At 40.3% G+C, this 27745-nt stretch overlaps 1 protein-coding gene across 7 annotated transcripts in view; it reads left to right on the forward strand.

Annotated features, from left to right (window-relative positions):
• Nucleotides 1-22981, forward strand: part of HDAC7 (histone deacetylase 7) — a 346419-nt gene extending 323438 nt beyond the window's left edge. For 6 of the 7 annotated variants that reach the window (XM_044286038.1, XM_044286041.1, XM_044286036.1 and 3 more), the window contains 7 exons: nucleotides 2486-2605; nucleotides 5135-5232; nucleotides 12631-12749; nucleotides 12859-12992; nucleotides 15569-15653; nucleotides 17409-17559; nucleotides 18755-22981. In XM_044286038.1, the coding sequence (XP_044141973.1) occupies nucleotides 2486-2605; nucleotides 5135-5232; nucleotides 12631-12749; nucleotides 12859-12992; nucleotides 15569-15653; nucleotides 17409-17559; nucleotides 18755-18806 (759 nt within the window). In that variant the 3' untranslated portion in view covers nucleotides 18807-22981. Of the gene's footprint in view, nucleotides 1-2485; nucleotides 2606-5134; nucleotides 5233-5362; nucleotides 5438-12630; nucleotides 12750-12858; nucleotides 12993-15568; nucleotides 15654-17408; nucleotides 17560-18754 lie in introns of those variants that run through there. The other variant, XR_006388255.1, reaches the window with a different exon arrangement.
• The last annotated feature ends 4764 nt before the right edge of the window (nucleotides 22982-27745 follow it).

Below are 27745 nucleotides of genomic sequence, written 5' to 3' on the forward strand. Positions count from 1 at the left end.
CAATATAGGGACGAGCGATCAATAATGCTGTCTCTTGTCTCCATACAAAATCATTATTTGCCGTCAGCCGACCGTGATTAGACTGCACGATTTGCCGCCGGCTAATGATTTTTTTTAGCTTGCTTAAAAATTGCTATTGTCCGATGAACAAGCGTTTGTCCATTCGTTGGGTAATCGGCGGCACTTTTACACAGGCAGATCATCGCTAACGAGCGTTCCTACAATCTCTTGTTAGCGACTACATGTCTAATACATTCAGCTCTGCTGTTCTCTTGATCGTCTACAGAAGAGCCTTGCAATGGTCTAAATCTACTCCAGCAAGCTGTCTTACATTTAGATACGCTGAAGTTTAGTAGTTGCCTCTACATAACTTAGGTCCAGCCAGTGCAAAGGGGTATCTGAAACGCCGGTCTTAATAAATGACCCCCTAAGTCCATATGTCGTTGTGTTTTGTCCTACCGCATTTAAAAGGAAATAATGGTTTTGCTTGACCTCGGTTTAACAGACCCGTCATTACTAAACTGTGAGCTGGGTTTGGCAAAGGGTTTGGATTTGAGGTGCCATTGTGTTACTTTTGGCTTGTCACTTAGGAGGTGATTTGTGGTTTCTCCAGATGTGGTGGTATTTAATTATCCTCTTAGGCAGCAGTCAGTAGTGGATAACGGCTCTACGTGTGCGATGACCTAAACCTGTTTTCTTACTCTGGTTTTGTGGTTTTCCCAGAAGCTGTGAGCGTGTGTGTGCAGTTTTTGTTGTTTTTTCAAGATGTAGGGTCCAGTGGTTGGTTTGGTCTTAAGTGGTGGGTATGTACTGCATATGTGAAAGGCGCAGTGCTTGTCTTTTTTATGCTGTGAGTCAATATTATGTGATATGATTTTATGGTGGCTGCGGCTCAGCTGTCCTTGGTTTGCTGAGGTAAATGATGGGTATTATTTCTAATAAAATTACATAAAAATTTTAATTGACTTACTATTTGTGCATGCTAGGCTTTAATAAAGCAATAGGTGGAGAGGTAGAAACAGCTGAAATATACAGTAAGGTGAGGTTCACATCTGTACTGAAATTCCAGTTTTCTGTTCTGGCACAGGAATTGCTGGACCCGGCCTATGCCAGACACTGCAGATGCCCAGTGGATCCCAGTGACTATAATGGGATCTATCAGGTTTCAGGGTTTGATGCTGCTATTTGGCCTCCACCGCAGATGTGAACCAGGCCCTAGGGAATATTCACATAGGGCAGATTTGTTTAAAACATTTGTGACGGTCTCATTCATCTAAATATGGCTTCCAGAAATCACTGGAAAAACAACCGCATTCACGTTTATAGAGCGGATTTTCAGTGGCAAAAATCCTTTCCAACAAATCTGCCTCTTGTGAACTCGTAGGCCTCAGGCACAGGATCATATCTGTTTTGCTGCACACAAACTGCGGATCTGCAAAACATTGATACCAGCTGTGTGCATCCCACACTTTCCTGTCCCGCCCTATTGTAAAAATGCATATTCTTGTCCACAAAACGGATGTGAAAAGGGCATGTTCTATCTTCGTGTTGGGACAGACATACGGCCGCACGGATGCAGACAGCACACAGATGTCCACATTCTTTGGGGCCCAATAGATTTAATATAGCCCATAATATTTAAAGGGGCATCCGGTTTCAGGATGAAACAGGACAACCTTCCGAATCAAACTGCAGTGAGCAATGGATATAAACTTACCTACCAGACCCCGCTACGCTACTTTGGTTCTCCTGGGCTGGCTCTATCTACTCAGCTGCAACGGTGACATCACGTCAACAACACGTGACTGCTGCTGTTAATCACCGGCCTCTTCAGGTTAGCCCAGCCACGGAAACCGGAGCGGTGGTGCAGGATCTGGCAGATAAGAACTTACATGTTCTCCATTACAGCTTGATGCAAAGGGTTGTCCGGTTTTATCCTGAAACTAGACAACCCCTTTAATATACAAGTGAGCTACCGCCCTATCATCTTATAATTATCATTCTAGGGATAACATAGTAAATATAAATTCCTAACACTGCATGATGGCTTGGTCATGCTTCGTTAACTTCCGGTACATGTTTCAAGGAACCAAGGGTCCATGTCTTGTATAATAGATATGAAAGTGCCATTACGGGCCGAAGTAATATTCTGGGCACGCTTGTCCTATGATGTCACTGGTAATCATTCATTCAGTAATTTCAGTTTTGAATATGGTTATTCCCACAGTCAATAGATGATAGATCTATTTGAAAGACCTATTAGACCTTCTGGTTTATTTTGGTTCTTGTTTAGCGTGATTTATTGGAAGATGTCTCTATTTCGGTTCCTAGGCGGCTTAGCTCTCCATGATCTATTGAATAGATGTAGACTGGTTCATGTCTGAATTATTTTGGTTCCTCTCCATGGTTTCAGCATCTACCATAGTATTTTGATTACTGTAATGGTTTTTGAGTAACCCGATGTTCACTTTCTCTCGTTGACTAGGATGTGCACCATGGCAATGGAACTCAACGAGTATTCTACAGAGACCCCAATGTCTTGTACATGTCCCTCCATCGACATGATGATGGCAACTTCTTCCCTGGGAGCGGAGCTGCTGACGAGGTGAGCAAAGTCCTAATAATGACACAAGTCTGACATTGGTATTGGTTTCAGATCCTTAGTATTACCCTATTTCCCACTGGTTAACCGCTTGTCACAAGGCAGACAGGAGCTTTTGGCTTCTAGAATTTTTTTAGCCCTTCATAGTAAGACTCCTCTTCATGGTATTCCAAGCCTTGCAGTTTCTTACTATAATCGCAGACAGATGACATAGTTGGAAATCTAGGATTGACAGTGTTGATCACGTGCTGCCTCTACTACAGAAGGGGCTCTTGGGAATGAAGGGCTGAGAGGATTTTGCATTGTAAACAGTTTATCATCATCACTTTGATATTCGGAGGAACAAAGGATTTTGCAAGAAACATGAAGGGAAGATGCAGAACAGATGGGAAATATACGTTCTTGCCCAAAATAACTCCTTTAAAAAAAGTGTTATAAAAGTGATAGGCAGAACGCTTGCTTTTCATCATTTGGAGCTTTGCAAGAAATTAAAAAAAATAACCTTTATCTCCTGAACCGTTAACCTTTTAGCTGCGCGAGGAGTCTGAAGCTTCACATCGCCAGTCAGAATCACTTTATCTTGAGAAACTCCTGTCCACTCCTGTGTTATATTTGGGTGGTTTTCTTATCAACCTAGATGTTATTTTGACATTTTCCTGACAAAGCAGCTGATAAAGGGCGTTTTTTTTCCAAATAAGCAGTTCTGGTTCTTGCGAAAACCAAACGTTTTTCACTTTTGCACACGCTTCATCATCTGTCAGTATAAATATGAAATAAATCGTCACATTAGACAAGCTGTCTGGATATATATTGTGTGTTTTTTTTAATAAATTCTGGTCATGCTGTAGGAATTTGTGCCTTCGTGATATTATAATGATTGCCTTTAGCCGTTTTCCTTTTTCGTCATATGGCGTGGTCTAGTGGTTCCAATTCGGCATGATAACAATGGGTTCATGCCAAAGCTCCAGATATTTTAGAAATAAATATAAAGAGGACTTACCCCCCTGTAATTGATATCCCAAAGCCAGGGGACAGTAATTCACGAGGATGAGTTGTGCTAGGTCAGCGGTGGCGAACCATTTAGAGCAACCCAAAACCCACTTATTTATCACAAAGTTCCTACACGGCAATTCAACCTGAATATCAATATCGTGTATCTTCCATGTACTTTATCATTTAGCTATAACAGCCTGACTGTATTCAATTCACTGCCTGTGCTGTTCATAGTGCGCCCTGCGCTGATGAATGGCAGGAAAACTCTAAGGCATATTGGTACACAATGGACTTTTCCAAGGTGCCGGTGCCCACAGAGGGGGCTCTGAGTGCCGCCTCTGGCACCCGTGCCATAGGTTTGCCACCACTGTGCTAGGCCGTACACAAGAATGGAAAAAGCATATGTAGATATCACCGTGGCATAGAAGCAGCTCCCTCCTGCAGCGGGATGCCCAGTTCTGGGTTCCGAATGTAGATCATTAGGTACAAGATAAGTGACCCTCCAGGCCTCCCCTTACTTAGGATAATTTCTTTCATCATGTATGTGACCGGATGGCCCTATTAGACTGCCCAAGGATGAACACCGATGGATGATAAACATGTTGATCAGCACTAGTTTACTTTGGCCTATTACACAGGCTGATGCACAGTGAATAGGGGTGGAATGATCACTACTGCAATCATTCCTCCCTTATTTAGTCCTATTGGTTACCTGAACACTTTCCTGATTACACTTTGAGATGTGCTACTGATAAACGTAGGTCTTACATCCTGATAAAAGATCAAAATCAGCCAACAAACAAGCGTTTCTTCATTTATCTGTGGCACAATTATACAGGCCAATTATCGGGAACAAGCGTCTTTATGAATGCTTGTTCCCGATAATTGCCCGATCATTGGGGCCTTTACCTTATAATCCTCTTTTCTAATTGGTGTTGTGATCTGCACTTTATAATCATTCTTCCCTTGCTGTAAGGAAAATCAGCTCTCATTCACTCAGATGCTCAGCAGCCAATCTGAGGAGGCAGAGCTGCAGGGGGAGGAGACAGCAGCAGCCTGAACCAATGATGAGAAAGGAGGTGTGTCTCAGACCACTTCAGACTCCCTGTGGCCTCTGTAGTTAAGCTGTAGTCACAGTTCTGTAATGGAGCTGAGCTAAAAAGCAGACTAGGAATAACAAACATCTGGAGACAATTAATAGGTGACCATCCTGTCTAGGTACTGATGTATATATCATTTTAATCTACCTTAAAGAATAATTATCCTACGTTGTTTAAGATGGTGAATTTTGCTGAAACCCGCAGGAACACTTGTACAGAAAGATTCTAATTTCTAACCAGTTTTACAATGTATTGTGTTGGAACTGGTGAAGGCTCCACTATAATGTGCACTCACAAATGTCTGCTGTAGATATTGGTATGCAAATGATACAGTTAAGTCCCAACATTTTAAGCAAAAAAAGTTTTTAAAAAATTGGTGACCGTATGGATATCTGAATGTTCCTTCTAGCTCATGTCATGCTTCTTGTCTTGATGACAGGTTGGTGCTAACAGCGGGGAAGGCTTTAACGTGAATGTTGCATGGGCAGGAGGTTTGGATCCCCCTATGGGTGATGCAGAGTATCTTGCAGCCTTCAGGTGAGTCTCCAGATGTTCTCCTCTATCCTTCACCTGTCTTTGCTTTTCCCTCTTTTTCTAGGTTTCCTTCCTCGTCTGCTCTGCTCCCACTTTTCACTCCTTTTCGTTTCTGTCTTTTCTGACCTTGTAGTGCATTTTAGTGCTGGTGGAATGTGCCGGATGAGGAGAGCTGGGGACTGAAGCCCTCTGGGTGTCCACAGTACAGGTATTATCTGGGCAACATCAGTGCAGACCTCTCCCGACTAGACATCTGTATTTTTACTCACACACTTAATAGGTTCGAACAGCATGAGAGGCTGTGAAATGATTGACCCCACACACTCTGCACCACTTATCTGACAGGTGTGCCATAAACAGCCATCCTCACCAATAGCTTAAAGGGAATCTGTCGCCTAGTTTTACCGTATAGAGCTGCGGACATGCAGGGATAGATCTCCGCTAGCATGTCCGCAATATACCTGTCCCATAGCTCTGTGTGGTTTTATTTAGTTTAAAAAATGATTTTATAGATATGTAAATTAGCCAAGTAAGGTGCCCAAGGTGTGGTTACTTACGGTTAAGGAGCCCAGCACCGCCTGCATGCTCACAAAGTTACAGTGCCGTAATCTCTCGATGCGCAAGCTAGCGCATGCACAGTGCAGGCAAAGTGTTTGTTCCCTTTTGCTGGCATCAGCCTCAGTGAATGAACTGCGCATGGGCTAGCTCGCGCATCACAAGATTACGGCACTGTAACTTTGTGAGCAAGGAGGAGATTCCTGGATGCAGGCGGTGCTGGGCTCCTTCACAGGGGGCATGGCTGGGCTCCTTAACCGTAAGTTACCACGCCTTGGGCACCTTACTTGGCTAATTGACATCTATCAAATAATTCTTTAAACAAAATAAAGCCACACAGAGCTATGGGACAGGTATATTGCGGACATGCTAGTGGAGATCTATCCGTGGATGTCCGCAGCTCTATAGGGTAAAACTAGGTGACAGATTCCCTTTAAAGGGATACTCTCATTGCTAGATTATGCCATCACTTTATGATCACAGGTGGTCCAACCTCTGGGACCCCATAACCTAGCCATATGCCATCACTTTACACGTTTGGAAATAACCCTTTAAAGTCATCTGTCAGCAGACTTGTACCTATGACACTGGCTGACCTGTTACATGTGCGCTTGGCAGCTGAAGGCATCTGCGTTGGCCCCATGTTTATATGTGCCCGCATTGCTGAGAAAAATTAAGTTTTAGTATATGCAAATGAGCAACGGGGGCGTTGCCGTTACACCTAGAGGCTCTGCTCTCTCTGCAACTGCCACTCCCTTTGTATTCTGATTCACGAACCAGGCAGTGAAAACATCATCACACCTGGCCCTGTTGGTGTGCAGATGGTGCGGCAGTTGCAGAGAGAGCAGAGCCTCTAGGTGTAACAGGAACGCCCCCGTTGCTCCTAGAGGCTCGTTTGCATTTGTTGAAACCTAATTTTTCCCGGCAATGGGGGCACAGATGCCTTCAGTTGCCAAACCCACATGCAACAGGTCAGCCAGTCTCATAGGTACAAATCTGCTGACAGATGCCCTTTATAGTGGAGGGAACAAGTATATTAGGCTAATGTTCCGGGTTGTTGTCTGCATGAGTGTACTAATAAAGTTTTACACTGCTTGGAGTGCTCTGAAATTAACGCATATGCTTGGAGAGTGGCGGGCAGTCCAATGCCAAGCAGTATTGAGCGACACCAGTCCTCACTACCAGCACCAGTCCACCCAGTTGTCTCTCTGCTTTCTGACTTGCTGAGAACCTGTTTCTGGTTTCTTTCTCAATTCAGTCTTTCCTCTACTTGTGGTGATGTGATGTGGGCACAGTACCCTGAGAACATGCCCTCTGTAAAAAGGAATTTCCAGCTTCTGGTTAATTGATGCAGCTTTTACCAATTACAGGCTTCGAAACTTCTGAGCTTGTAGTCGTGTACTTTTATCCTGTTTCTATGGACTTACAGGTCATCGTGTGTAAGTCGGTGAATGCAAGAAAATCTAACTTTGCTTTCACAAAACGACTTTTTGGTTCAAAATAATACCTTCTGCACTATATTAAGCTTTGCCGCAGGAGTAATTGTTTGACTAGAAATACATTGTGCTGACATTTATTATGTGTCACTTGCTGGTATTTTACGTCACGGACTGGTGTTTTTAAGTCGCTAAATGCCACAAAACAGCTGGATGTAAAGTCGAATGATGTGATGGCATCGGATGCGGTGTCATAGGACGGTATTTTGCCATGTTAATAAACAGGAAAACATCTGATAAATTTCAAGGTAATGTCAAATTGAAGAATCCACATTTATGTAGAAAGATTTTTTTGCCAGAAATAGGCAATATATTTTCAAAAGAGTATCTACAGAAAGTTCCAGCTGTATCATTTATGACCTATCCAGAGGACCTTCACCTGTTAGATTGGTGTTCCTCTGATCCATGTTTACAGATTGGCCATCAAGTTGCCTGTTGCATTGACTTCAATGAAAAGGTGGCAGTGCTCGCCACTGAAGCGTATGCTAGTTATTATGGACAGAGCACGGCTTGCTCGTCTCTTTCTGTACATCCCACAAATTTTAGTGGATTAAATTGGAAACAAGAGGTTAGAGAACCGGTGAACAACTCTAACACCTATCAGGCACTTAAATCTTGTGAATATGCCACTTTTTATACCGCTCCATTTTTTGTGTCACCACATTTTTTATTGTTCTATTATTGCACCACCGTTATAGAGAATGAATATGATTTAGATGGGCCAAATGGTTGTAGACTAGATGGGTCAAATGGTTCTTATCTGCCGACACATTCTATGTTTCTATTTAGAGCACCCTGCTAGAATCAATATACTTCTACTATTTGCATGAGCTGGAAAGTGTGGCTTGTATTATAGAGTCCTTTAATAATATGTCTTCATCTTCAGAACATTGATAATGCTACAACATATAGACATACATGCTTGACATTTAAGGCAACATATAAATCAATACTTGCTTTCCTTTACGGGACTTTTAGATCAGAGCGAAGCGAGCTTTGGATGCTTAATCCGAAGTTGCTTTGTTCAAAACTTCAGAATAATACTGTACAGTATTAGTATGTATGGGCTCTGATGAGCCGAAGTAAGTTATTCGCGAAGTCGTTCTGTGACTTCGTTGAATAACTTCAGTAGTTGATTTTTAAAGTGTAAAACCACTTTAAAACTTGAAACCAAACTGGGCTTCGGTTCCCAGGTACTAGTCGGAGCCGAGTTTAGTTTCAATTAAGCATCCGAAGCTCGCGTCGCTCAACACTAGTTACTTTTTTTGCAGTACTGTAAGCTGCCTTTTCCTTTAATTCGCCAGTCTTCTCATTTTCTGAGCCTCCAAATTGTTCTCTATTATGCTGCAAAGTGTTGCATAAAGCAGTGAAGTAGTGTAGCCGCACAATGTAGAACTACTGTATATACCGTGCAGTCTGCATAGTGATCAGAACATGTAGCCCCTTCTTACAGCCACACGGTGCAGCAATGCAAACCAATCCTGCGTCCACCTCCGCTGCAGAGATGACCTCAGGGGTGAATTAGAGTAGCATTTGTTTAACAAATTCTCACTGCAGGGGCTCAGTCCTTTTTTTTTTTTTTTTAACCATGTAAAAAAAAAAAAAAAGTTTAATTCCCCTTTAAGTAAAATATTTTGTGGTGATGACATCATGTCGAAATTAAATAGAACTGAAAGAGAGAAAAATGTAGAATCATCAAAATGGAAAGTGCATGTCGGATATAGGAAGTGATTGAGAACCCCATTCTCTGCTGGTATTTCTATGCTGAAACCAAACCAGTTCACATTGATATGTGTCTGCATGTCGCCTACTTCTTTATGCTGTATTTTATGCATTTAAGTGACAAATCAGCATCTGTTTGCATAGTTTGGTGCAGATTTTGCTGCGGGTTTCGCCCATTATGAAATGATTAAGATCTCATTTACTTAGCTAGTACTATATTACGCTATGGATTTGTCACATATATATCCCCATGGCAAACGTTGGCATGTGGCCTCGCAGTGGAGGGATCTGAACATCGCTGTGGTTGCAGAAGAGATCACACTTAGGCTCACCAGCCTCTATGACAAATGGTGGCCAATCCTTTATATTGCCCCAATTCCTTAGTAGCCTTCGCCGCCAATCTGAATTAAGAAGTGTATGACATATGGACAAGGGCAACTGAGGTCACCAACGTAAGATTTTAGAAAAAAAAATAGAAAAAAGTTTAAAAAAATATTGACCTGTAGCATTGAGAATAATTTTGGAAAAATATTATAGAAGTTTGTACAGTGCTTCATCACTTCTCGGAGGGGGGTAACTAAATAAACTTTGGTTAAATCTGCTCTCCTGGGTTGTGCTCAGCCTTTCGGACCCTACATACATTGAATGGGTTGACATCATGACCATGTAAGTGGAATCGAGTCATGATTCTACCTTGCAGTGGTATTTGGACCAGTTCTGCAAGCTACCATAGACTACTTTATGCCACTATATCTTACTATATATGTGGTTTGAATTAACACCTGTAAACCACAGTGGAAGCAGTAACTGTATAGAACTGTTAGTTTTTTATTTTATTTTTACATAGTGGTTATATAGAAAAATGGTAAGTAGGGCAAAACATTTTTTGAGTGAAGTATCCCATGGCTGAGCATTAGGATACTGCATTAGCGCAATCACAGTCTTGGAGTTAATGAGTTAAAGAGGAATTTTCACAGTGACTTCAGCAATGCCTTAATTCTCTTCCACGTTACGAGTTTGTTTCTTCCTGCCCACCAACCCCCTTCCCTCTTTTCTACATCTGGATCAGTTTTACTTGAAAGGGATTCTATAAATAGGTTTTCTGCCACAAAGAAAGCATGATTCCGCTCGCGGCTTTGCGCATAGTCCTTATTTCCTGATTGCCAGTTTTTATGAAGCTTTGGTTCTTGTGAGATTGTCAGCTCTCTGGGGTAGCTAATTAGACAACATGCAGGTTCCTTCAAGTATTACTGTGGTATATGTAGGTCACTCATGGAATCAGATCTGTGCGTTCATGCTCTCAGACCTCATGTGTAGTCTTAAGCTCGTAAGCACCTGTGTCCTGCACAGTGGAGGCCACCATTTTTACGCCAGGCTGATATGCATGAACCGCTAGGGCACATAGGACCATTTAGGTCTCATATAACATTCTCCAACTTGCCTGTAGCAGCCATTTCAACCATTTGGTTGACTTTTTTTTTTTTTTTTTTTGCGATGGCTTCCATCTTAAAGTAATCTGGCATATTAGATTTTTGTACCCATTTTTGGCTGGACATGTATGGCATGATCGGCCAAATACAGACAATCCGTTTCCACTTTGTGCAAGCCCACAGTGTTGGTTAATCTCTCTGATTTGGTAGTTTGGTCTAGAACATTGATAAATGATTCGGAGGAACGATCTCATGTACACAAAACACATTATTAATGCCTAGTTGCCTCAGTGCTATATACCTTACCAACTATCCACAAATTTTCCAGCCACATTTGTTTCTCTAATTGTCCTTTACTGTAAGCCTCACTTCTCTTAGGAACCCTCTAAGGGCCTCAGAACTTTTTTTTTTTTTTGGTGTGCATCGTCTTAGAAATTTGAAGAATGTGACAATTTTGCTTGTGGTGAGGCACACATAAAGTTGGAAATGTTCACCAAGCTTTCACTCCAAGGCATACAAAGCCTTCTTCAATTCCTAATATCAAGGACTAAGATATAAAATTAAAGAGTAAAGTACATCAGGGTGGCAAAATTATAATCCAAAATGTTTAGCATTATTAAGGATAATACTAGCATTTGTAGATTTTTGTTTATTTTATTTGCAATCCTTGCATTATTTTGTTTTACATGCAATAGGTTAGATAGTGTTAGTTTAGAAGTAAAGATTTTAAACCCATCAATAGTTCCCAAGCCAGGGGTTTTCAATATGCCACATCACTCTATATCCCTGACGTTGTACATAATAGTGAGTCAGATGGACAATCATTTATTAGGTTGTCCCTTTTTACCCCTCTTCCACTTCCCCAACAATCCTTAGTGGTCCTATTAATAATAAATGTTCCACTTAAAGGCTTTGAACCCCCTTGGATCTTTTTTTGTTGTTGCTGAAATGCATGTATTTGTAGTTAAAAAAAATCTTTGGTTTCTGCGGCTTGGATGTATCATAGTACATAGCAAGCTGGAGAATGCAATTCACAGTCAAATCCATCAGGCAAGCTCTCTGGTGGCTCCACCTCAAGCCGTTCCTTTGTTATCCTAAGCCATCATCAAAGCTTATAGGTAATGTATCATCAGAAAATGACCTATACTGTGAAGCATATTGTTAAAGAATTTTGGGACGTTATTTCAAACGTTCCATGTCAATATCTATATTTAAAAAAAATATATATATCCTGCCGTTTTCATACTGGCCACTAAGTCCAATAATGTGCGTCACTTCTTGGTCTGTAGATCACTTTACTGCAGTTATCTGCTTATCATTACAAGCTGGATTAGAATGACAGATATCACCTTATGTATAGATAACACAGGATCCACCATTCACAATAGGTGATATCACAGCTTCGTGACTGCTGTGAGGCATTTTTCCAAATGCTGTTAAAGACAGCTCAGGCAAGATGGCAGCCTCCATAATCATGTTCAGGGAATGGAATAAAAAAAATCTACAATCAGAAAATAAAAACAGATTAGGAAAAATGTATATGTTATGTTATCTGGTTTTAACTGGGGAAAACATTGGTGACACATTTCCTTTTAATTATGAGCAAATAATCTAAATTGATCAACTTTGATTTGATCATAATTGGCCACATATGATGCTTCAGGAGAACATAGCAGTGACTGGAGAGGAAGCCATTAGGGAGCTCATTTCAAGGATTTGACCGTGAATGATATTACGCAGCTTGCTTTGTACTGAGGTACATAGAAGCTGCAGATGTCACACAGAAAATGGCATTCAGTGTTAATTTTATTAGCACATCAGAATTCAAAATCTGGAAATCCTAAAAATGATTTGATTGCTTATTCTACAAACTACCGTATATGTCATTCAAAGCAGTCTACGGCTTTTTTAGAAATTTGAGGACCACACCTGGCACATTGTGCTGGCATTACGAGCTCCACACTGAAAAACATTGTCTAATAGTTCATAGGATCTAGATAAAGGAAGTATTTTTTACACTCAAGAGCTTTTGTTCATTTGACTATTTGTGAAGCAATTGCTTTATTTCTTTTATTTGCTTGTACAATTGAAGGCCTCTTTTATTGCATTTATATTATGGGCACACTTGATGGAATTTATGTCAATGTAATTGATATTCCAGTTTGGGTTCTGAATGCTACCTATTTTTCTCAAAATAGGACAGTGGTGATGCCAATTGCTCGAGAGTTTGCACCAGATGTGGTCTTAGTTTCTGCTGGATTTGATGCAGCTGAAGGACATCCAGCTCCTCTTGGAGGATACAAAGTCACAGCTAAGTGTAAGCTGAAATTGTAGTCCTGAGTCTGTGGTTGTATCTAAATAGTGAATTGAAGGTTGATGTATATGGTCTAAAAGTTCATTCTTTTTTTTAATACTTTTATCTTTAGGTTTTGGTCACATGACACGTCAGCTGATGAGCCTGGCAGGAGGCCGTGTAGTACTGGCCCTAGAAGGTGGACATGACCTGACCTCAATATGTGATGCATCAGAGGCCTGTGTATCTGCTTTGCTGGGTAATGAGGTAATTTCTGCACTGGAAAAATGCTGAGATATATACATTTAGATTGTTTTTCACAGTCTCTTTAGTTAATTTCTTTCCTGGTCTACAGTATATGGTGTGACACCAGAAATATAGACTTGCATACAATGGTTTTGCTAAAATCCCTCTGAAGGAAGAGCTCTGCACAGTAACCCATTGTTAGAATGAAGCAAGCAAAAATGTTGAGAGTTTGTGATGTTCATTTACACTTACTGGGAATGACACATGCCATGGGTTTCGAATGGACTGGGTAGGAGGGTATAAACTTTCTCATTTGCTACTTAAGCTGCTTTCACACACTCAGTGTTTAGTCAGTGTTTGATAGTGATTTCCATCAGTGATTGTGAGCCCAAACCAGGAATGGTGCCTCCAAAGAAATGAGATATAGTGGAAACATATGCACCTGCTCTGTGTTTTTGACCTGCACAGCTTTTACTAATTGTGTGAAAGAGTCCTTATAGTTGCTGGTATCTGAGCTGTTTACGCACTTTGACCAGAAGGTTCTAAAGGGGTAATCCAGGAATTTGACATTGATGGCCCATATGTCATCAATGTCAAATTGGCAGGGGTCTGACTCCTGGCACCCCCACCAATCAGCTGTTTGAAGACCCCTTGAGTTCACCAGAGCTCCGATGAGTGCTGCGGTCTCTTCAAGCACAGTGTTGTACAAAGTTTTGCTTGGTATTGCAGCTCAGCCCCATTCACTTGAATGGGACTGAGCTGCAACTAGGCCATGTGACCGATGTACAGTGATGTTGTTGGCCTAGGAAAAGGACTAAGTGCTCACCGTCATCAATATCAAATTCACAAATAACTTCTTTAATGGCTTTCCATAGTTAGAAGTTTATAGAAGTCTTATTTTTTATTATTTTATATTATTATTATATTACCTTTTCAAAGTGTTAGTTTATTAACGTGCTATACTATGACTGATGTCTGTCATTTACTGTTTTAAATGGTTTTGTAAATTAGATTGTGTTTTACATTATATCTTAAACCAGGGGTCTCGAACCTGTGGCTCTCCAGCTGTTGCAAAACTGCAACTCCCAGCATGCTCAGAGTGTATTAGTCTGTCAGGACATGTTGGGAGCAGTAGTTTTGCAACTCTTGGAGAACCACAGATTGAAGACTACCATTTTAAACTATGTAGAATGTTTTACCCTGTATGCAGTGCATTCGGAAAGTCTTCAGACCCTTTTTTCACATTGTTATGTTATGGCCTTGTGCTAAAATAAAAAATATTCACATTCACCCTTTCCCTTTCCCCATCATTCTGCACTCAAAACCTCATAATGAGATCGTGAAGACAGCATGTTAGAAATCGTATCTAATTTATTGAAAGGAGAAAACTAAACTCTTGCATTGACATAAGTATTCAGACCCTTTACTCAGGACCTAGTTGAACCACCTATGGCAATGATTACAGTCTCCAGTCTTTTTGGATATGATGCCACAAGGATTACACACCTGGATTTGGGGATTTTCTGCAATTTTTTCTCTGCAGATCCTCTCAAACTCTCTCAGGTTGAATGGGGAATGTCGGTGCACAGCCATTTTCAGGTCTCTTCAGAGATTTTTGATTGGGTTCAAGCCAGGGCTCTGGTTGGGCCACCAAAGACATTGAGTTGCCCCTATGCCACTTCTGTGTTGTTTTGACTGGGGTCTGAGTCCTTGACTGGAGTCTGAGTCCTTCAACCCTGACCAGTCTCCCTGTCCCAGCCTCTGAAAAACACCTCCACAACATTGTGCTGCCACCACCATGCTTCACTGTAGGGATAGTATTGAGCAGGTAATGAGCAGTAACTGGTTTCCTTTAGACATGACGCTTACAATTAAGGCCAAAAAGTCCAAACTTAGTTTAATCACACCAGAGAATCTTCTTTCTCAAAGTCTGGGGTTCCTTTAGGTGCTTGTTTGCAAATTTTGGACAAGCTTTCATGTGTCTTTACTGAGCAGAAGCTTCTTTCTGGCAACCTCACCTTAAAAATCTGATTTGTGGCATGCTGCTGTGATAGTTAACCTGGAATTTTCTTTCATCTGCACACAGGACCCTTGAAGCTCTGCCAGAATACCCATTGGGTTCTTGGTCACCTCTCTAGTTACATAGTTTAGTGGGGTGCCCAGCTCTAAGAGTCCTGGTGGAGGCCACTGTGCTCTTGGCAATTTTCAGTGCAGCACAAAATGTTTGTACCCTTCTCCAGATCTGTCCCTCCACAGAGCCCTGTCTCTGAGCTCTACAGACAGTTCTTTCCTCCTCATGGCTTGGTTTTTGCTCTGATATGCATTGTCAGCTGTCCAATCAAGGCGTAGAAAGATCTCAAAGATGATTAACAGAAATGGAAGACCCCCAGATCTAAATTTCACTTGCCATAGCAAGGATTCTAAATACTTAGCTTTTCCTTTTAAATAAATTAGCAAAACGGTCAGAAATTATGTTTTTGTTTTCTCATTATGGGGTATTGAGTGTAGATTAATTGGTATATGGTAAATTTTGTTATGTTTGTACTGTTATTTTTGGATTTTTTTCTATTTTTATGATCTACTATTTCAATTTCTAGCTGGATCCCCTTCCTGAAGACATTTTAAGGCAGCGACCAAATCAAAATGCTGTGCAGTCACTAGAAACTGTCATTCAAGTCCAGAGTGAGTCTTGTCTTCTTCTTGGCAGATTGGGGGTGAGGGTGGGGGGTTTGGAAGAGCAAGCACCTCGACAGTGCAACAGCCTGCCACGCAGTGCTCAGTACTTAAATGCGTGCCAAGCGCTTGCAGCTGCAAAGCACTGAAAGACTTTCCTACACACAAATCTGGAAGACATAACTTCAAAGAGCTTGTCACAAGGCTCCCTGAGATATAAATCAGTCGCAAATGTTGCTGAGATCTCATTTCAATTAATACCAGAATTTAATGAGAAATCAGCAGCTATAGAACTGTCTCTAAAAAATGTCTTGGGTAGCCAACTTGGCTTAGACTGCTGAAAACTTCCAACAGAACCCTATAAGTATTCAAACCGCACCCCACCCACCCATGCAGTGATCATTCCCGGAGACCAGGATGGTCTGGATGTTATGGCTTTAATTTATATACTGCAGCTATTTATTTAGACTAGTGGCTTGTGAAACTAATAAATTAAAGTGCCTTCTGCTGTGTATGCATATGCCGCTAGTTTCCCCCCCCAAAAAAAAATATAATAAAAAAAATCTCATTACACACACAAATACTTTATGTTGTCCTAAAGTGGACCGTCAGCATCTTTTTCCCTCCAAGCAACACAAAGATATGTCACAGCTTTGAATTTGGTGTAAGAGGGTATTTAATACACTTGCTAGGATGTTGCTATAGACATTAAACTCGCTTCTGAATTTTGACTTTCAAATTTTGCACTATAAGGGCATGAGACATTAACGACTTTAAACATTGATGAATAGTTACACAGATGAGACTTTCAAACATTCACCAATGTTTTATAACCATTACTCTCAAACAGTATGATGGTGTAGTTCTGGTGTAGAGCCTGCACTTCTTGCATACTAGTCATATTTGTCTATAGTATTACCTTGTAGGGCTAGTTCAGCTGAATGTAATGATACCTTTCACTTAGCTTCATTCCGAACAAAAAGTACTTTTGATCCATATGCAAATGAGCTGTTTAGTGCACTGAGTGTGGGCCCAAGGCACTCTGTGCACCCTTGCTCTTCCTGCTTCCTCTGTCAGCCCCCCCACTCCTTGATTAACAGGCCCAGTTGAGTTGTCTATATGGAAACATGGCCCTGTCATGTCATACATGTCGTAGTTTTATTCCGGCCGCCTCTCGGCATGTTTGCCGTGCTGCCGCCGTAACTCCGGCCCACCCCCATTATAGTCAGTGGGGCCTGTCGGACCTCCGGTGGCACGCGTGCACTAGCGGCAGCACGGATCCGGTAGTTCACCCGCCGGAACAGCCTGCCTGAGAAGGCTGCCGCTAGTGTAAAAGTAGCCTTAGTTGTAAAGTCCTGAGAAGTGTATTGGTGGAAAGGCAGTACATTTCATTGTGAATACAAGTATTTACTAAAACAGACAAGTTGGGAGAGGTGACAGCTCCTCTTTAGGAGGAAAACTGGTTAAGAAATATTCAAAAATAGCTCTTCATCATGAGATGTTTGGGCCATGTTCCACACTACTAAATGGAATAAATGAGTCACTTAAGGACTTACCCAGTCTCTGTCTCTAATTAGTGAGAGCAAGTCCTTGACATCCTGTTCTCACTCGTTGTGTTTATTTGCTTGCACAGACAAACATGCGCTTCTTCTTATATCATGTTAACAAAATGTCAGCCTTCTCACAAAAACATCCATGTTCTTGTTGGATAACACTATTCAAAAAATGTCTGGTACAGTTTAGTAAGATACTTTCTTGTTACAGGTAAATACTGGAATTCCGTAAAACGATTTGTATCTAAGGTGGGATACTCTCTTCTGGAAGCTCAAAAACATGATTGGGATGAAGTGGACACTGTGACTGCTCTGGCCTCATTGTCAGTGGGCAGAACTTCACTAGTAGCTGCTGGGAGCAAGTAGGTTTCCTTATATTTCTAGCCGTTTGGTCAATGAGAGTTTTAGGCAGTAGTGCTTTGACTCCCTACCCTAGGTATGGTCTTAAATGTTTCTGCCATCCACAAGAGTCAATGAACCATTCTGTGACCACCATCAGATTCTGCCTAATAGAAAATAATCCATATAGAATATTTTTTGTATCCAAAACCAAATGTTGGCAGTTGACTTAAAGGATTTATAGGTCAAGTATCTGCCAAATGGCAGCCATCAGTGGTTTGTCTCTTCAGAATTAAGTGGTGAATGGGGAAATATTGTGACCAGAAACAAAAATAAGATTTTCAACATGCTGAAAATATCTCTTCATCACCAATCAATCCCTTACTTCTTTACAGCATAAGCTAGAGAAGATGATGGTAACCTTGTCTACGCTAGACTTAAACTGTACCACAGAAGGCACAGAAGCTAAAACATAACTTTTATTAAAAAGATATATACAATTAAATAGAGGAGCCAAAAAATATGTATAAATCCACGGTGGGAGTAGAGCAGATAATTACTTAGATAAATACTAGGGTAGGCAAGGGCAGGGAGGATGAAGGCACCCCCAGATACCCTAAAGTTGAAGGTACTGGGGAAACCCTACAACACTGGAACCTACTCATAGTAGCACTCTAATAAATCCTTATACTGTTCTGACATGTTTCCACCTGAGTTCAAGTTCATGAGGGGACTGAACTTAGGGGAATAAGTGATATGTAAATCTATACACACACACACACCCCAAAAAAAAAAAAGAAGAGGAAAGAAGAATAATCAGACAACAAGTCTAAGATGGTAAAATCCACAAAGTACAGATCTAGAAGTGGTCACATCAATTAAAACAGATCATTTGGTAAAACATAATTGGTAATGATAACCAGGCCCACAATGGGGAAACTCACTTCACCCATGTGCCAGGATAAACATCAGTGGCACTCTATGGCCATATCTCATGGAAGATAAAGTCTGGCATCGAGAAATCAGCCAATGTGATAGAAGAACCACCCACACAAAGCCCAAATGTATTCTGCAGTTTAGAAAGCCACAGGGAAAAATATCGGTAATTCTATTCATTAATATTAAACGGGAGACTACATGTTTTGCATTGATAATTATATTCAAAGAGCCATGTTTATGTTTAAACAAATTATGTAATATACCATTTTACCCCTACAGCAGTGAGCCTCAAGAAGAGCCTATGGAAGAAGATGGACCCATGAGTCTATGACCTAAGGAAACTGGTGGCCCTCGTTTAGGTGGATTGGTTTAAGCTGCTTTCTTCATACTGTGGTGCAGTTTCCTTTATTTGTCTTAATACATTTTCCACGACCTGTGAGTTCATTGCTGAAGTTGCATCATACCAGAGTCATCTAGTCCTGCGTTGAAAGCGGAATCAATATGGGATTTTGCCTAAAAATATTTTCAATAGCTGCCTGGGCAAATAAGTTGTGTACAGATATGTTATGTCTTGTTATGACTAAGGCTATGCACAAAGAAAACACCACTAAGTTTGACCAAAGACTTCACTCAGGTGAGATGATGGAGACCAATGGAGAATACCAGTGACACTCCCCATGGTGCCTACAAAACAAAGGAACTTGACAGGACTCAAGGGAATGGGCGCAAAAACCAATTAGAAATTGTGGTTGTGTTTTGGATTTTGGAAATCAATGTCCATTATATCCAACTAGTTGATCTGTAAAGCTCAGGACTGGTTGAACTTTCCACATCGAGCTGGAATTGTGACAGGACTAATAGATGCCAAATTTGCCAACTTTGTGAAAATGTATCAAGTCTCCACAAAAACTGCAGTAAAAGACTTAATAGGACCACTCCTTCATGGTGGACTGTTGTGTATAGGAGACCCTTCATGTAGACAATTCACTGGAGATTCATGATTTTCAACATACACAAGAAATGTAACGGGACTTATAAGTGACTGGCACAGCTGGAAATGAGAAGATGCCTTTTTGTTTTCTAGAATTTCCTGATGACCACTAATCCCTTCTTGGAGGAATGGATTTTGTCTTGTTCATTTGCACTATGGAGAACCGCTCCTCACACACCACAAACAGGATGGGAACATTTTAATATATATCGACTTCTAATTGGCTGTGTTGAAATACAAATGGGAATGGACCTTCTTGCTGTAAAATATGCTTAATGAGACAACGTGATCAAACATTGCAATATCAGTGGAAATTTTTTTACAATCCCATGTGGCCCTGATATGGGAATATGCCGATATTACAATACGTTATGAGACAGTTTGTGTGTTGGTCCTTTTTTTTCCCCTCTGTGTCCATGTTATATGACCAATCAGCAACTGTTAAAAACTATTTTTTTCACCGAGTAAATTTGCCCTGTCCATATAGATGCACTTTTTTAGACTCTTGTATATTGTTTTGTATCTGAGGAAGGTTCATGCCTTATAAAGTGAAGCCGCCTAATGATCTTGAAGGCCCACAAAGGTTAATTCCAGCTCAATGACAATAAAATAATGGTGTGTCCTCATTTTAATTTTACAAACTGTGTAGATTATTGTTGCAAAACTCTTGACAACTGGGGCAATCTTCGTTGAACCATAGTCCTACCCACAATGACTCATGTCTGTTTGCCTCACGCTAATTTTGCACCACTCGCACATAGAAAAACCATCGTAAAGATTCAACTAAGACACAGGTCCTGTTAAGAATCAGTGGGATTAAGGGGTAAGCAGGGGGGATTTACACCGATCCTGCGCTGTGATGTTTCTCTTTTATTCGTTGCCAGATATATTTTTTTCTTTTTTTGCAAGCTACATTCACAATACTTGTCAGTCTCATAGGTCTAAAGATCTTTGAAGTGATTTCAGTAAAAAATAATAATAATCTGTACCTCTCCATGGCCGCACTTTATGCCCCTGTCAGGTGTGATGACTCGCAAAGGCGTAAGCGGCTACTCTGTAAATCAAAGCAAACAGCTGGCTAAATCCTCAGCTCACAGGGTCCTCCAAATCAAAAACAAGTGTTTTTTTTTTGTCTCTCTCAGATTCAAGGATCACTTTCCTTTCCCTTGATTTCCATATTTGTAGCCACAGAGTAAATCAGCGCTATAATTTATCTACGTGTCAAAAAAAGGGACGGCATTGCAACTTTTAACTTAAAAAATGTTAGAGATCGGAGAGAAATGTGTTTTATCTTTCAATTTTACCAACATCTGGTGTAGATAAAGGGTTGTGTTTCATCTTTAATGTCTTGGAATGCTTTGCCACATAAAATAAGGTTTACCCCCTGTAAATACAAGAAGAATCCTAAGACTTAATAGAACACTGACAAACGGGCAGAACGTCAGTCCGTGGGTCACGACAGCCCGTCTTTGTGAATTCACCTCCTGTAAATAGTGTATATATGAGTGTAAAAGTTTTGTCATAGGCCATGTTCACACATAGTGCAGCATGGGTTATTTTCAGTTGTGGAATATGCACCAGAATTCCCAAAAAATGTAAATTACAATGCAAGCAAACAGGTTTTTAACGTAGAATATTCTATGCATATTAAGGATTTTCAGAAAGAAAGGTACCAGTGGCTCAACCTACTCAAGATCCAATGGTATGGTGCTCACCCCACGACACACCCGCAGTCGAAAATAAAAGTGAACTAGTAAAGGAAAAAATTAGGGGGCACTCCAATATCTAGGTATATGGATAAATATAGCGTAACTAAATAAAATAAAATAGTTATTTATTCAAATATTACATAAAATAACACCTATTTCATAGGATGGATCATCAGATCATAACATAAGACATATTTCATGAGGTGATCAGATAAATTAATTAATCAATTCACTTTCCACATTAGATCATATTAAAAAATATTATAAAAAATATATACACGTTGATCAAACTTGGAGAAGACATCTAAAAAACTAATGGTCAATAAAAATGAAAAAATAAATCAAATAAGGGAAGCATAAAAATGGTGTATAGTTCCGTCTCTGGTGTTGCAAATGCTATATATATATTTTGGGGTTATTGGTATATAGCTCAGGTTGCGTTATCCAAATGGAAATGTGACTATAATCGCTTATAGTAGGTGAGTCAGTGATTACACCAACAGGGGAAACGGTAGGTCGGTGCTCTACCCCACACGACCACCCCAGTATTGTGGATCAACTTAGTAGAGATGAACTATATTGGGGGACTCAAAATCAATTGTTGGTATTGATAGTTCAATCCTCAGAATCTGTAAAAGTGAAAGTCTATCCGGATAATAGCACAAGTTATGTTGAACTTGATAGCACAGTGGAGCTAGTATCTTCCGGTATAGATATTATATGAAATAGCGCTAGAAGGTTCAATCAATTGATGTTGGCCATTTTTCTATATTTCTCAAAATTTAGAGGAATCTCATAAATAATGCACCAAAATTCCCAAACAATGTAAATTACAATGCTAGCAAACAGGTTTTTAACGTAGAATATTCTATGCATATTATGGATTTTCACATCTCCACCATGTCCTATTTGTCGCAAATTTTTGTCAAATTTTTACAGTGCGGTGGGTAAAATCCACAGCAAATCGACATACAGCACCTACGAATCTTGTTGCAAATGTTAGTGCAGATTCTCAGGCTGGATCCAGTGTGTAAACTTAAAGAATTGAGAGCAGAATGTTTTGAAAAATCCCAAAGATCATGGTAACACTGGCGCCAAGTGTAAATGATCAGAGACGTCAGGTGAATTAAGGATCTGGGCTGAACAGGGTATCTACAATGGTTTGTCATTTCTCAGTATTAACTACAAATAAGTATCCATCAAACAACTGGAAAAACCTTCTTCGATTAGAAACCTTGTAAAACATAAATTTTTTGTAAATGTGTCTTCATTTTATTGTCTTGTTCCATCATTTTAGTTATGAATAACTCTGAGTTTGTTAGAAAATATCAAACTGTCCATAAAATGATGTCCCAATCAATTGCATATATCTCTTCATGACGAGAAGTATGCAAAATACTTGGAGCCTCACACTCCACGAATTCTGTGTTTCTTTTCTGGTTGCGGATTGTGCTGTTTAGCAGACCGTGCGCTTGCAGATACATTTCGGTTTGAAAAAGACATTTTCCAAAATAAATAAGAAAATTATGTACCTCCTGTCAGAACCCGATAATTCCAGATGAAAGTTTACTGTAATTTTATAGTCCTTTTAAATACTATGTTACTTACTAATATATTACATATATTATATGGTATTCATAATTTGCCAACCTGACAGAGAAATTATCATTTTATTAGATTTTGTCACAATTTGCTGCATTTTTTTTGTGACAACATGCAGTGCACATGTATAAACCCTACATCACTTTCCAAATGAAAAATGTTTTTGTTTTTTTTTAAAGAATTAAAATGAGATTTTAAAAATGGCATATGTGTATATGTTTCAATCAGATTATATATTACTTTGTGTTAAAAGATATCTTTGGTATAGGCAAGAAAACTATCTTCGACTTAATAACACAACGCTGCAAAAACTGGTGCTTCTGCTAGTCTCAAACTGGCCACTAGAGGTCGCTGTAGGGCAGCAATTATAGAAATCCCCCATGTGAAGTGAACTGAGATAAGTGGACAAGCTATTTCCAAGGATGAAAGCAGAATATGTCCTCAGTGGCCGCTGTGTATTATCAGTGCATCCTAATCCATGATCTCAAAGTGCATTACTGAGCTCATTACTAGCAGATTTAAAGGGAAATGCTATAATTTGTTATTCTAACCTTAAAGTCAACAGCTCTACACCAAAGATGATGAAATCTGGTAAAGGGCATGGGTGATTCTGTATATATAACCTGTTCATTGGCTGATTATACTTTTTTTGATGTAAGGGCTTCCACTTAGTAAAATAGTAAATGTTTGTATAAAAAAATATATAAAACATTTTTTTTCAAGAATGCTTCTTGTTTTCACTACTTTCTGATGTTCTTCAAACCTCCAGTTTTGTCTAGAAAGAAATATATATATATAGAATAACAAAAAAGGGCAGCACTCCATCAAATAAAAAATGAAAAATACTTTAATTACCCATATGGGACAAGCGACGTTTCGGCTCACACATTGAGCCGAAACGTCGCTTGTCCCATATGGGTAATTAAAGTATTTTTCATTTTTTATTTGATGGAGTGCTGCCCTTTTTTGTTATTCTATCTATTTGGATTGGCTTTTATCCGTATCTGGGCCAGCTGCACCCACATTTTTCATTGACGGTGCTGCCACTGAATCTTTTCTCTGTATATATATATATATATATATATCTCAATAAGGAAAACAAATGGCGGCACTGGAAGAAAACAATGTGGGTGCTAGGTCCAGGGATGTAGCAGCTTACCCCGTATGATAGAGATGAAAAACGGACAGCACTCCAAGTGCTGTCTGTGGAGTGCTGTCCGTTTTTCATCTTTATATATATATATATATATATATATATACACACACACACACACACCTCTATATATGTATTTATAAAAAAATTAAAAATCTTTTGTATTGTTACCCAGATACAGCTGTCACAAGTGGTATTGATTTAATACAAAAAGCTTGGTTTTCCGAGAATAAGCATTCTTAAAGGGGTTGTGTCACTTCAGCCAATAGCATTTATTATGTAGAGAAAGTTTAATACAAAGCTCTTACTAATGTATTGTGATTGTCCATATTGCTTCCTTTGCTGGCTGGATTCATTTTTCCATCACATTATACACTACTCATTTCCATGCTGACGACCACACTGCAATTCAGGATCAGTGGTCATGCTTGCACACTGTAGAAAAAAGCACTAGCTTATGACCCCAGCCACCAGAGAGGCCAGCGCTTTTTCCTATCCTGTGCAAGCACGGCCACCACTGATGGATTGCATGCCGGGTGGTGATAATTATGGAAACGAGCAGTGTATAATGTGATGGAAAAATGAATGAAGCCAGCAAAGGAAGCAATATGGACAATCACAATACATTAGTAAGTGCCTTGTATTAACTTTCTCTACATGATAAATGCCACCTGCTGAAGTGACACAACCCCATTAAGGTTATTCACTGGTTCTGTAGAATTGTATAATAATGAATTCATTGAGTGTCCTCTAAGATCTTGTATAAAGATCCATGGATTACAACCACTTACAAAAATGTAAATGTTTCTGTATCTTGATGATTGTGGTGTTTGACATTAGGGGTGTAATTGAAAATGCTGGACCCATAGCAAACTGCTGAATCCTCCACTGCCCCTAACACATCCAGTATGGGATCTGTAGTTTTAGCTGTACCTAATATATATTATTCGATTGCTGGACCCTATATCTACAGATGAGAAATCTTCCAGCACAACACCATTCCATAAAAGCAGGAGCTTTATTACTTCAGATTAAAAGCACATACGGTAAAACAGCTGATGCACAATACTAGTTCTTTATCATATCTGATATCACTACTGATGGCTTCTTTTAGCTATGTTCTGAGTGACAATCTATGGCCATTGACTGTAATCACCCTATAGCGACACCCCTGACTGTAACCGACGAGCTGAAAGGGCACAGGACTTGGAAGAGTGATGCAGCCACTATCTTGCTGGTGGAGGTTTCTGCACCAGGACTCTAAGTTATGCTCTTGTATCTCTATGAGGCGTCAGGAGAGGCTTTGATAATATAAAGTTAGAATACACAACTGGAAAATGAAAAAAGAACACTTGGAAACCTTAATGCATTTGAGCTGAGATTGATAAAGTAGAAACTGCTAGCAGTGTTTGGTCAATGATCACACAACTCTGATGCGGCCATCATTAGTACCAAGGTAGAAGCTGCTTTCAATCAGTGAACACGATTGTTTGTCATTTATGGCCGTATCAGAGTTGGCAGGAGGGCTGGAGAGCATCGACTGTCATAATGCATAGTGCAGAGACACACAGGACCAACACCAGGTGTCATGGTGTGGGGTGCCATTAGCTACCATGCCTGTTCCCATCTAGTATTCAAGGAGAAAACATTACCCAGCCTTCGGTTTGTCCAGGATATAGTGGAACCAGTCCTACTGCCTTTTTTGACGTGGTATTCCAACAGGATAACATCCGCCCACACGATGCTCGTGCTACACAATATGCCCTCCAGGGTCTCCAGCAGCTCCCCTGGCTAGTTCAATCACCAGATATCTCCATCATCGAGAATGTCTAGGACTGGATGGGGCGACAGATCTCCCATGCACAACAGCCAACAACCACCTTGGCTGAACTATGGGTCCAAGCTGAAAGAGCCTGGAATGACATACCACAGGAGGATATCCATGTATGACCATTACCATGCCAGTGTGACTATATCTTAGCGAGGGCAGATGCCATCCACTATTAATGTCACCCTGCCTCAACGTATAACCTGCTGTAGAACCAAAATAGAGGGTTGTGCGATCATTGACTAATCACCACTAACAGTTATTATAAAGATTATAGTAATACATGTCTATGGGTCAGATACCAATAGAAAACAGATTTATAGAATTTACTGTGAACTGTACAACGATGAAAATCAAAGTACAAGCTCCTCCAATCCTAACAAATCACAGTCACGTCAATATTTATTATGAACACTGGTAAAAAAAAAGTCCCCTATTTTCATTGTCTGTCCTTGAACGGACAGGTAGCAATCTGGGGGAAAAAGTATGTACAGAGCTAAAGGCCTATGATTATTAAATGCTGGCATTGTGTAGACAAATTGTAATGGCAGCCTTACCGATTACAGGCAAAGCTTCTATAGAACTAGCATAAAAATGCTGAATATTTTTTATATGCATGCAGATATCCACTGATCAGCCATAACATTAAAACTGAACTGAATAACTCTGAGTATCTCTCTTGATGGCTAGATGACTGGGTCAAAGCATCTCCAAAATGGCAGGTTTTGTGGCATGTTCCATATGCAGAGGGTAGTGCCTACCAAATGCGTTCCAAGGATGGACAACCAACGAAGAGGGTCATGGGCGCACATGGGGATTGATGGTGAGATGCCTGGTCCGATATCACAGGAGAGCTACTTTAGCTACTGCTGGTTACGATAGTGGACAGGGGTCTGCACTCTTTCTTACAAAAACACCTAGAATGGAGACATGAGCAGAACTGGAACATGAAGTAATGAAAGAAGGTGGCCTGGTGTGATGAATAGTCTGATAAATGTTCTTTCACATCATGTGGGCAGCCGTGTGCAGGTGAATCACCTGGGGAGGAGATGGTACCAGGAGGATACATTATGGGAAGAAGACAAACAGTCAGAGGCAGTGAGATGCTCTGGGCAATGTTCTGCTGGGAATCCTTGGGTCCTGGCATTCATGTGGATGAGACATATACCATCTACCTAAACATTGCTGCAGACCAAGGGCGTCCCTTCATGACAATAGTATTCTCTAATGGCAGTGGTCTATTTCACCAGGATAATTCACCACACTTCAAAAAATTGTTCAGGAATAGTTTGAGGAACATGACAAAGTACGGTAGGTAACTTAGCCTCCAAATTCTGAAGAACTGTAAAAATTAGTAAAAATGGATCCTTTATTTTGAGCATCCATTTTTTATCCGGCTGTGTCATTTCCGATCCATAATTTTTTGACAGAATAATTTAAAATTTACAAAAATCTACATTCACTTGGAGACCTTGGTAGACAATCATAGTATCACCAGCGGTGTACCGGCTGGGAGAGAAGGTGTACACCTTGCCTCATTTGTTGCTGTTTTTTGACTGCAAAAGGGGAGACTTGTATTTAGAGATGAGTGAAGTTTTGAAAAATTTGATTCAGCAGCTTCGTTGAAGTTCAACAAGAAATTTGATTCATTACAAATTAATTCATTACGAACCGCTATAAATCTGGTATACCCAGGCAACTCTGCCTTAGGTTATGGCCACATTGAGTGGCCAAGCTGCTTTTCATTTAATAATGAAGACAACACTATATAGTTGGTCTTCATTGGTAATGGCTGTGTGGCACCTTTAATGGACCTTTAAACAGGGGCTGTACCCACTTCTCCAGCGCTCTCCTGTCCTACAGGTGGGAGCCCTTCTTCTGCCATCTGCTTTTCCTCCTTTCCCACATCATCTAATATAGATAAAAAATATGTCATCGGGAACATCCAGCTCCTCCTCTCTCTGCATCTTGCTGACCTTTCTAGGGC

The sequence above is a fragment of the Bufo gargarizans genome, chromosome 3 (genome assembly GCF_014858855.1).
Source record: "Bufo gargarizans isolate SCDJY-AF-19 chromosome 3, ASM1485885v1, whole genome shotgun sequence".
NCBI classification, from domain to species: Eukaryota; Metazoa; Chordata; class Amphibia; order Anura; family Bufonidae; genus Bufo; species Bufo gargarizans.